General features: G+C 39.0%; 1 protein-coding gene across 1 annotated transcript in view; it reads left to right on the top strand.

Moving 5' to 3' along the window:
• Positions 1–12655, top strand: part of LOC137193593 (cadherin-18-like) — a 206713-nt gene that overhangs the window by 144927 nt on the left and 49131 nt on the right. Inside the window, exon 8 of the mRNA XM_067604822.1 lies at positions 72–208. Coding sequence (XP_067460923.1) covers positions 72–208 — 137 coding nt within the window. The remainder of the gene's footprint in view (positions 1–71; positions 209–12655) is intronic.

Here is a 12655-nt window from a genome sequence, read left to right as displayed (position 1 = left end):
TTTAAATAGAATTCAAATCTGTTTTGGTGGTTGAGCTTTATCTTTAAAGTTTATGTTATTCTATATCACAGGTACTTCATAGAAAATGAAGAGGGGAGACCTTTGTATTTCACCATCGGGGTGAACAATGGCATCATCAGGACTACCCAGGTTCTGGACCGGGAGGAGACAGCGTGGCATAACATCACTGTGATGGCTGCAGAGGTTGGTAAGTTCACAGCAACAGCAGACATGATCAAACTGTCTACTATCTGTTTTTATGCATACCCATCCATCAGACTAACATCCATAAATCATTCCATCCATCCATCATCCACTGTATGTGTCCTTACAGTAACCTCTAAGCACTCATACTGTACCACTGAACACTTTGGTGTCTGCTTAGGAGGGTTGCACTTACTCATTTGGATGACATCTAGCTATTGTTCCTGTGGAGGTTTCATGTACTTATTGTTAGTCACTTTGGACAAAAGCATCTGCAAAGTGAATGTAATGTAAAGCAAACAATGACTTGCATATATGAATGCCAGTTTCAGCCTGTGATCATTAAACTTTCGGTAACTACTTTGAAAAAATTGTAATTTCAATGTTCCAGGGGTCAAAGACAGACAAAGTTAGAGAGTAGCTGGTGAACACAGTGGAGTATTTAGCAGCTAAATAGCCGGATGGTGGAGATCAAACCAAAGCTAAAAGATGAGTGGACTCAAACACACCAAACTCAAATCACTCCTCTCATGAAATGACCTGACGATTGTCACAAAAACCTTAATTTCCTCTTGGCTGGATTACTGCAATGCTCTTTAATTGGGAATCATCCTTGTCTCGCTTACAGCTGGTGCAGAATGCTGCTGCTAGAGTACTACCAGGAAGAGAAACAGCATCACACCTGTACTGGCGTCCCTGCATTGGCTAACGCACTAAGTATAGGACTGAGTTTAAGGTTCTATTATTTGTTTTTAGAACTTTATATGGTGTGGTGCACCAGTACATCTCTGAGCTCCTCTGCCCCCTTTGTAACCCTTAGATCCCTCAGATCCTCAGACCAGCTGCTCCTGGCTGTCCCTTGACCAAGGCTAAGGGGTAAGGGCAATCGGGCCTTCGCAGTAGCCACCTCAAAGCTTTGGAACAGTTAACCATCTTCAATTAAGTGTTCCCCTTCTGTAGACACTTTAAAGGCTACACTTAAGACCCACATGTTTTCTCAGGCCTTTGAGTGTTCTCTAGGCTTCATGTTTCACTTTTTACTCTTCTGTGTTTTCCAACTGTTCCTTTACTTATTTATTTGTGTATGCTTATGAGTTACCAGGTTATGTTATTGTATATTTTTTATATTATTTTATTGCACAGCACTTTGGTCAACTCTGGCTGTTTTTAAATGTGCTCTTTAAATAAACTTGATATGATGATTTGATTTAAAACACATCTCCAACGAATGCTAATTTGAGCTAGCCATGTGACACCTTCATAGGGTGATAATATGTCAGTAGACACCCAGTAGCAGCCCCGAAGTTCCTCCCTGTTGACTAGAGGTGGGTACCAACCAAAATGTGTCCATAGTGTTCATTATCAAAAGTATAAACTGCTTAGCTAATTCTTTGATAAGATAATCAAAGCACCTTTGGACTGTAGGTAAAGTTCTTGATTTAACACTGATGCACTGAGCAGTTTAGCATAGTTTGACCAATGATAAAAAGGTTAAAAGATGTTTATATTCCCCAAATTAAGGTTTTGTTATCAGTACCAATACTCAGTAATTGTATTGGAAACACATTTTTCAAACCCAGCTCTACTGTTGAAATTTTAAAAGTGTTTTGTTAGCCCGCTGTTCTGCAGAGATGAACACTGACTGTTCTTTTTTACATTGGTTTGAAGAGAGTACAGTATTTCTGAGTGCAAAAACATGTACTTACAAAATGTTTGAAAGAAAATAATCCATATGTATGCAACATCTTTTCTTCAACCATCTCAGCCGATGCAGATGTATCACTTCATGGATTACACTTCCAACTGTATTTGAGCATTGCTTGGCCTCAGAAAGATATTGCAAATTGGTTTCCCTTTAAAACTCATTCAGTGTTCTCTTAGTAACATCAGAGATTGTGTCTGTACTGAATTCATCTGAGGGATAGTCCATCAGTTCTTCTTGATCCTCCCCTCTCCTTTCTCTCCAGCCGATGCTTATCTTGCCAATTACCCTTTCTCCTACCCTTTACTGCACAATAGTGTGAGTAATGGACTGAGCGGGGGCATTCATAAATGCCAGGCGGCTCAGTCACCCTGATGGCGAGTCTCTGGGGATTAATCTAAGCAGCGAACCTCCTGTGCAGCGAGGGATACCTACCCTATAATCTAAGAATTAAAGATGTTACTCTAGAGTGTTTCTCCTCGTGTGAAACAGTTGGAAATTAATCTTAATACTTCATCCTAATGGGAGTAGAAGCAAATTAAAAGCCATCACCTTTTCTTCTTTCTTTTTTTTTTTTTCTCATGTAATATGATGTCAGAGATAGCAAACTTGAGGAAAATACCTATTGGTGCTGGCTCACATGTAGACAAAGCAAGGATGGGAAAGCTGCACTCATAACTCAGATTTATCTTTTTGGTTGAAATTGTATAGATCAATGTTTTGACACATCTTCTTTTCTTCAGGATTAAGTCCTGTAATCATGTGACTGATATGCTATATTGTGCTACCAGTGTACACACCACTGCAACAACGACCCCTTAAAATATTAAATGTCCTGTCAAAGCACTCAGTTGTCCCCCATAAAACAAAGGACGGAATCAGTTCTGTACAGATTGAGTGCATAATCAACTCAGTGAGTTAGCTAAACTACAAAGTGAAACTGTTGGTTATCGAGAATACATGCAAGCCAGTGTCTGTATGCTCAGCTAAAGATCCCTATTGTTTTGATGTGTTAAAAGTTATCGAGTCTTTTTGCTGTTCAAGAAGTCTGTCTGCACACAAATGATGTCGCGTTAGATAACTTATAAAAATAAGAAAAGTTCTAAAATATAATCTGTTAACTGTAGGTCTGATTGACAAAAGGACCATAAATAACTTTCTCCTATTTCTGCAGTTATTCCTTTTAATCTGCATCATAAATAATATTGCAGTCAGGCAGAGGAGGAGAAAGAAACACATTTAATTATTTATCATTCATTTCTCTCATTATGTCATTTCTGTTCAGTCACATGGGAAGCTGAAAATCTGTGTGTCTGGTTGAAACTATGGTTTGATGTAAGATAAATTTACATTATTTCCACTTTCTCTGAAACATTTGGGCTACTAAATAATTTCTGAAATAAAACATTAGATCATAGCCTGGATTATTAAATAATTAATTTGAATGTCAATAAATGCAGATGCAAATAAGTAATAAATAAAATGAAAACTTTCAATGTCAAAGCAGTGAAGCCTGTCTGCACACTGTGGTTGGACTGATGAACACAGCTTTTTATTCATGTGCAGGTGGGTTACAGAGAGAAAACACTGCTATTCTGCAGTGATAAATGTGCCTTTGTTGTTCTTTGGACATGCATATACGTATGTACAGACACAAACAAAAAGTCAGAGTGACCATGGATGCAAGGAAAAGATGCAAGTGAGACATGTGTCACATTTTCCTGCCCCGTACATTCTAACAAAGATAGCAGTTGATACAGAAAATAGTTGAAATCCCTCAGTTGCACTTTTACTTTCACAACAATGTAAGGTCATCACCTAAATAAAATAACGTTAGCTCAACAGCCAAAGTGCAGACAGAGAGCTGTACTTTCCAAAAGCTGTCAGATGATTTCTGATATTTTTAGCTGTAATTGTCTGCAGTGACTTACCAGCAATTTTTCCTTATTACCATAAAGAAAGTCATCAATAAATGTAATACCACTTTTGAATGTCATGGTTAATTTTAAGTTTTTGATTTATTTTTACATAGCCTCTCTAAGCAAGGTATCAATTACAAACTTAAATTCCAAGTTCCTAATTTCCTAAAAATTCTAATTTATACCATATTAGTTACACCTCTAATATATTATGTCTAATATAAACTCGCGCTGAATACACACGTGAACAGTTTCTCTCTTTGATGGAACAGTGACCCCCCTAGAAAGGCACTAATGGGCCCCTTTAATCTTCTTCAAGAAGAAGTCCTGGCTCTAAAACTGAGAGATGTGTTTAAATCACAGGAGCAATCACAGCAACAACATGAGCATAAAGTCCACAGATAAGTCACTCATGTAGAATGGAAGAAATAGTTAGAAAAGTGGAAAAAATATTTGGATGCATAGATGAGCAATTGGACTTGCTCTGATCTCTGATTTGAAACACCTGCTCTTTATAAAATATGTCAGTCAGATGATTTCTGGTTTTATGCTTATTAGCGTACCGATGAAAATCGATGTACAGGCATGTTTGCTGTGATGTGAGCAGTTTTCATTACTGGATAACATTTAGCTTTTAAAAAGACACACCTGCTCTACCGAAATGATTTCTAACTTGAAAATACAACTAATTAAAATGTGTCTCTACGAGATATAATTTATCTTCAACCTGTTACTCTCCAGCTTTAGATAAGGTGGGTTTATGAGATAAAAAAGCAGGTAGCAATGAAAATCAAATGGTGGTTTGAAGACAAAACACAGCCTGCTATGTGGGTTTTGTGATCAAACACGGATAGAGGTGTGTTCTACTGCACAAGACTTCTGTTACATTAGAAAATGTAACAACTTGTAATAGCTTGAATAGGAAGCAGGAGCAGTTTAGAATGATGCAGCTCAGACTTTATTCTATAAACTGATGTTTCATAAACTCAGCTCAGAGGATCTGAGTACACACAATTATCCAATAAGAAAAAAACTATGAACTTGAACAGTGTAAACAATTTTATATTTATACGAAATATTCAATAAGTCCTAAATTTAGATGCCCTTCACCTTGTATTAGTGGGAATACAGTACATTCTGAGATTAGATCCTCTACTTGTACAATTAGATTAGCATTAGGAGCAGTAGCATCAGGTAAAGGAAAGACTTTTATTTTTCTTCTTTGTAAGGACAACAAGCCAAAAACAATGCTACATAATTTATAAGCTACTCATATGTTATATCATACATCATACTCTATGTGCATGAGACAAAGGCAGGCCTGCACACAGTCACAAAGCCTGATAACAAGGAAGGACGCCAAGTCAAACAAAAGTAGTCCACAATGGACTCCTTCTGCCAGCATGCTTTGCTCAGTTCGCACCTTGGTGTGAAATCATCTCTCATTGGCAGAGTCATGGCAACACGGCCATGACGTCACAGCAGCTTTAATAACTGGCTGCATGAATTGAAGATCGCCTGTCCATTGTAACTGCGCCGGAGGAAGCTTTGCTTTCTCTGTGAGCCAGTTTGCTAAAGGAGATAACCCCGTGCACCGAGTTTGAAGATTCTCCCCTTGCTGGATGAGCTGAGGATTTCTTCACGAAGACGCAGATAACCTCTATGCTCTGGTCTTCTTTAACTGAGTCGACTCCGCTGTTTTCTCCACCATGCTGCTGAGGATCAGCTTGCCATCAAACCCACCAACAGAGTGCGAGACTGGTCCTATCAGCGTCCCAGCCGAGGAACCAAGTCATACCCAAAGACAGACTGAAACACACCCTGCTTGCTTTCTGAAGCGAACATGTAAGAGGCTTAAGTCTGGGCAGAGACCATGTTATATTGTGTGTTGTTAGCTTTTAGCTTTTTAAGCTTTATTACTTGTGTTTTTCAGCTTTAGTGCTGTTGTTTGTTGTGTGAATTGATGGACCGCCATCCCTTTGCCTGCTACACTTCGAGGAGTATTTGAAGTTTGCTGCCTGTTTAGTTGTGTTCACCACGCTAGACAGTCTTGTGTTTGTCCCACTTGGGACTGCTGTGTTTGTGCCACCGTGAGTGAGAAAGTAAGTTGTTGGTCGATAGGAAATCAGACAATGTGCTTTACAGACTGCCGTCTGTACGCGCACTCTCTGTGGACAAAGGAACCGCTTCTCTCCCCCCCAAGGTTGCTCTCCCTCCTCTTTCTTCCACTCTCTTGCTACTAACCCACACACACATGCGCACACACATATACACAACACACGCATCTCTCTTACACATCTGACGGTCAGATAACATGGGACAAAGCGCTGCTCTGCCCCTCGTTATCAGACACGTGTGTTTGATACATTGGTTTGGTTGAGTGCAGAGACGCCAGTCTGTGCCATCTTGCTATTGTTTAACTGAAACACCGCGGGCACGCCATATGGTTCTCTCATGACATGACTTCCTGACGTGGTCACTGTACACGTGAGGACATATCTGTTGTCATTGCTTAGGTAGAATTCGATTTTAGAATAGTAGTTTATTGATCAAAGAATCAAAGTTACCTTTGTTAACTTTGCTATTGTTTAATAAACACGGTTATATCTTTAAAGAGAAGTCTTTTGTCATTATTGTGTTTATATATTGTGAAAAGTGGCTGATTGAGAGAGTCACCTGTGAATGTTGATACCCCTCAGAACTCTAGGTGAACTCCTTTTATGAGACTACCTTATTGTTTGGTTATTGGTCCCGGTTTCTAGGTGGTGCCCCATTATTATTAATTCATATTAATAATTGTATTAATTGTAATAATTAATAATCATATCTGATGATTATTAATTATTGCTAATAACCAGCTGTGCTCCTCTCAGATCCAGCAATGTAATTGAAAAGTAGCTAGTAACTACAGCTGTCCGATAAATGTAGTGGATTAAAAAGTACAATATTTCACTCTGAAATGTAGTGGAGTAGAAATGTGAATACTCAAGTAAAGTACAACTACCTCAATATTTGTATAATCACCTGAAAATAAGAATCATTGTGTTTTCGTTAGCTTAGAATGAGCCCTGTATATTTACAGAGGGAGCGGGTCCTCTTCCACGGTGTCCGCCATGTTTCTACAGTAGCCCAGAACGGACAAAACAAACACTGGCTCTAGAGAGGGCCTTTCACATTTTTTGTGAGTTTTAGGGCCACCGTAGGTTCTCCTACACACTTGAAAGGGGAGGGAGAGGGGAGGGGTATTCAGTTGCTTGCAATCTGCTACCTCACCACTTGATGGCACTACATCCTACACACTGGTCCTTTAAGTACAGTATTTGAGTAAATGTATTTAGTTATATTCCACCACTGTCAGTCTGTTCAAAGGCTCTCGAGATAGCAAGCAATAAATGTGTCTGTCACAGGTGCCTTTTGATCTGGCCAAAGTTGAAGAGTGTAGGCAGAATATTCTTAACACACCCAGCCTAGCGGTGCACCAGCACAAATGGGAGAACACACACCACTGTGAAACCACAGGTCTATCTGTAATATTAAAAGGAGATGCATGTGTATGTGTGACACATGCAGATCTCCCTCTGCCCTTGCATTATTAAAGTCAGCACACAGTTACATATCTGCTTTGAACTGTTTCTAGCAGAGAGGTCAGGAGCAAAGGTCGTCTTCATTCTATGTGCAGCTGGGACTGGATAAAAAAAAGTTCAGCTCTCTGAAGAATTAAGCAGAGAGAGAGAGAAGAGAGATTTTTTCAGATGTGGTATCTGACCTTAACCCTTGTCTATTACCTCAGGTGTGATCAGAAAGTGCCTCTCCTGCGGTGGTGAGCTGCTCCCCAGATACACTCTATAAGCCTTCTCTAATGGGATGAGCTGAGAGAAGCCCAGCAAAGCAAAGCAGAGAGGATTTAGAGGAAAGATGACAGGGAGGGAAGAGATGAGAGAGATGAGGACAGGATAGAGTAAGAAACAAGAAGTCAGGTCTGCAGTTTGGACTAAAAGTTTACTGTCCAATAACCTGTAATAGCTAAGAAAATGTAAACATGGCAGGTTTTGATGCTAGTTGAACAACCGTCTTCATCAGGCTGCAGCTTGTTCACTCCATCCATCTCCCTTTAACAATTCAACACATGTGCCTCGACTCTCAGGAGGTGAGGATGAAATTAAATCTTCGCCTGCGGAATTCAATCCAGCTAAAGTGGAGAATTTCCGAACGTCCTAAACATTTGATATTAAAATCAGTCCTTGTTTTGGCAGTGCGGTGGACAAATGCATTCCTCTACCACGTGTCATTAAGACCTAATCAGTGGTGTGTGAGATATTGTATGTGACAGATGAATGAACAAACAAATGGAAATCACAGACCCCCCCCACACACACACACTCCCGATAAATATGAGATATGAGACAGAACAATGAAAGAGAAGGAGAAAACTGACAGATGACATCTTGCTGGTAAGGATTTCTGCAATATCCTTTTTTCCTTTTCAGTATTTTTATTATTTATTATGTCCTGGTATCTCATGATCAGATATTCTGAAGCTAGTCACACAATGCAAGATTAGTGTGCTGGTGCGTTAAGTTTGGGCTTAACCCTGGCTATTTGGTCTCAGATAGTTGGCTCCCTTTTAAGCAGTGTAAATCACCATGGCAACAGATGCTGCAGTGCTAATGTGTTCTCTATCAGGTTAAGCACAGGCTATTCTATTCAACACAATAAGAAAACTGAGATGTCACCCCGGAATGAAATTCTATTTGTAGAATGTAGAATTTTCACATGAAAAGTGAAGGTGAACATTAAAGGACAGGTTCACGATTTTTCAAGTGTTTCTTAAAACAACAGTCAGGTGTTTTGCATGTTCATTTCGTGCAAAAATTCATTTAGAAGTTGATGTGAAGCTTTTATGAGGCTTCAGCAGTCTGAGTTAGTCATATCAAGTGGATATCTGACACATTTACAGTCTTTGTGTTTCCTCAGACAGTGTTTCCCTGTTGAGCTGCGGTGGAAGTATAGTAACAAAAAGAGGGACTTTGGCACTAAAAAGACTGTAACGCTGAAAGATATCTACTTGATTTGACTCATTTGGACATTGAAGCTTCAAATTAGCTTTAGATAAACTTTTAAATACATTTTTACACAGAAGGAGGACTGTGGATTTTGTCCTCCATCACTTCCATTGTAAGTGCATCATGAAGGGATCTTCTAATGGTCAGTATGAACAGGAGGAATGATTACAGCAAGAAAAACATGTTTCAGTGTTCATTTGGGCTCCTGACTGTTGTTTTAAGACAGACCTGAAAAACTGTGAACTTGTCCTTTAAGTGTAGTGTCTGTGATAAAATAGATCTGAATTAGTAGATAAACTATGTCTCTTTCAAACTTGTAGTCGGGTTCATTTAGACTGGATAAAGGAATAAAAATGACACATTGTTGCCTTTTAGTTCTTGTGGAGTTCATGGTCACACTTGATCTATTACAAACAAAGCAAAAGGAGTAAAAATAATAAAAATAAATAAATAATCAACTGATTGTGAGCACTATTAGACTGTAACTCAGCCTCATATGAATAATAGCAACAGGCAGGTACATGCTGAAATAAGAGTTATCTTCTACCATAATGTTATGGAGATGAACTGTGCGGTTGCTAGGTTTCACCCGCCTCTAATGAGGAGCTGCTGAAATACAACACGCTTTCAGGCCACAAACGAACTGCACCGCAGTCTGCTTGGATGTGGAATGAGACTCTTCTTTTCAGGCGGTCTCGGTCCACTTGTTTTTTACTTTCACTTTGTCTGTCATGCCAACCCACAAAGTAAACACACATCAGAGTTTGAACTGCACCAAACAAGAGAGGCGTCAAACCAGGGTGCTTTATGCAAACATAATTTTCAAAAATTTCCAGTCTGTTTTGTTGGAAATGTAATGCTGTCTGGATAGTGTGTGTTTTTTGTTTTTTTTTAAATCAACAAGGAGATGTTTGTATTAAACATATCTGCACATAGTTCTCTATCAATAGTTTTCAAATGTTTTCTTTTAACATCTGCTTGTAGCAACTAATGCATTAAATCATGTGTTTATGATTATGTTAAGAAAACTCAAAGAACCTGGTTAAGGTTAGGGAAAGATGGTGGTTTTGGTTAAATACTGAAGTGGCTTTTAGCACAAAACAAGACATGTTAACTTTTTCAATAATTAACCAAAACTATCGTCTTTCCCTAAGCTTAAAGGTATACTATGCAGGATTTTCCTAAAAAAACAAATAAAACAATTATGACCCACTAGAAGTATATGGTGGTGTATTTATCTGGAGAGACTCTGCCCTGTGCCTTTGGGCAGAGGGTGTTTAGCACCCAGCCAATCACAGCGCGCAGGGTGTGAGGTCAGGACTCGTAGTGTAAGAGACCAGGCATCACTGTTTTTTATTTGATTCAGTGTTTTCTCGTCTCCCTCCTCTGCTGTGTGCTGCTCCACTGCTGTTGGAGTGTCTCTTTGACCAGCACTGCTCACTCTCTTCATTTACTCTGTAGCTTGCTTGACCACCTCTCTCTCTCTCTCCCTCTCTCGCTTTTGCTCGTTGGGCCGGGGGGAGGGGCCAACTTTGAATGCCGTGTGTTTACAAACACCAACCAACAAATCCTGCATAGTACACCTTTAACAGAGTGTTTTTGTCAGTTGACCTAACAACACTATTATAACGTCAGTGTTTACTAAGTGAAGATTTGAATTAAAGCTGGCAACAGAGCTAACTTCAGCGTGCTAATATCTGACCCATTCAGATTGAAGAGAAAAAGAGGAAATATGGAGTAGGGTCCACATTTCTGATCTGAGACTTTACATTACAATTCACTGAAAAATACCTCAAATTACAGAACTTTATGCCAGGTATGCAGTTATAAATAAAAGAAAGTCATGTCTCTTTTGGCTCCTAAAACTGTTATTTTTGGAAGTTGTGTTACAGTATGTGATGCTACAGTCATTTTCTGTTTACCTAGTTGGTTGCGTCTTATTTGTTTGTTTCCTCACAACTATTGTATTTATACTTTTCCAAAGTGTTATGTTTTCCTAAATTTTAATGAAGCAAACATGATTTAGTAAATGACTAGTTTGAAACTAGTTAGCAATTTGTAGGAATTTAAGCAACACTTTAGATTAGCTGGTGCAAGCCAGTCATTCCCAGGTTGTCAAATGCATTATTTCTCACAATCGAAGGAGAAATAATTAAAACTGATGACCATAACATTAACCATTTATATTCTTTAATTATCACACTTTCATGTTTTTGTGTTGAGAAATGTTGAGGATATCATTAAAAGAGAACCCTAACATGTGAACTGACAGTGAGGAAAATACTTCCAGGTGGCAGGTCCGCCCACCCTTGGTTCTCCAATGGGACTGATGCTCAAAGTGTCTTATAGCCCCATCTAGTTGAAAGCCCCCTGTGTATATGAAATACATGTGAAAGGGTACCTTGTGCATCTGTATGAGACACTGAGGGGTGTGACAAAGTGTCGGTATTTGACAACCTGGGAATGAGAACAGGTTGAAATATGCTGTACATGTAATTGTAAGCCTGTTCATGTGTGAGTGGAAAGACACATGGGAAGTCAAATGTGCATGTGCACACAACACACAGTACCCAAATGAAAGAAGTGTTTGTGTACTACATGAAGCATGTTTAGGGCCTTAGTCTTGTTGTCATATCAGTGCAGTATTTCAAGAATAGCAATTTTATGTTATCATCAAACATTCTAGACTCCAAATGCTTGCAAAATCACCAATCCCCTCTAATCTGAACATACTGTACAGTAGATTCTCATTTTGCTCTTTAAAACAAAGTTAAAATCCACAAATCACTAGCAAACATTACAATCAAACCTCACCCACAACCCATAATGTTGTCATTAGGGTTGGGTATCATTTGGATTTTATCAGTTCTGATTCTGATTCCGATTATGCAAATTGATTTCCCAGTTTCAATTCCAACATGGTAAAATAAGAAAAAAACAGAGGCAAAATGTTAAGATAACAAAAATATCTTTATTCTTTTAAGCATTTACTTTGACTTTTATTGTTTCATTAAAATAAGTAAATTCAAAGTCTTTTTAACTCAACATTCTGCTTTTGTTTTGAGTACTTCTGTCTCATTTTTCCCTCAATAACAGTGTGCTTTCACTGTAAAGGCCAAGTCATGGACTTGCACAGGGACGCACATGCGGTTCCATTCATACTCTTTCGGAGCTCCGCGTACACAGACATCACACAAGTCAACAGGGTTGCAGCATGATAACATTCCAGCGTTGTAAAATCCAATCTGTGAATATTACAAACTGTTATGCAGTGTATTTATGATCAGACTTTCTGGTTACTCCAACCAGACTTGCCTGATCATATTTCATTGTCTCACCAGCACTTTAAACAGCACCCCCCACCAACACAGCCCCTTGTATTGTTTTACACAGTGCTGTTTTAGGTCTGAATGGAGCTGAGGAATTCCTGTACTGAGTTGTACCACAGGCAGCAGTAACTTAAATACGTATATGGTGTGTCACGGCTTGGTATCCCAGGTTCTACTGGAAGTGCTAGCAAGGTGCTAATGGTGGCTGATAACACACTCGGGCTAGGAGACTGACACCTTGCTGCCTTACATGTTTGGTCAGATTTGATGCGCAACCTGACTTATAGCTAATTAGCTTCCCACATGCATTGCACTTTGCCTTGTCATTTTCTTTAATAAAGTGAAGCCACATATTAGAGTGTTTACTGCGGTCCTGCTTTCTCTCTGCATTGTTGTGATGTTAACCATGCATGCTTGTATTATGTTTTTGTATTATGT

The sequence above is a fragment of the Thunnus thynnus genome, chromosome 12, assembly GCF_963924715.1.
Source record: "Thunnus thynnus chromosome 12, fThuThy2.1, whole genome shotgun sequence".
Taxonomy (NCBI): Eukaryota; Metazoa; Chordata; class Actinopteri; order Scombriformes; family Scombridae; genus Thunnus; species Thunnus thynnus.
The sequence above is the reverse complement of the archived record's forward strand: the minus strand, read 5'-3'. Positions and strand labels throughout refer to the sequence as shown.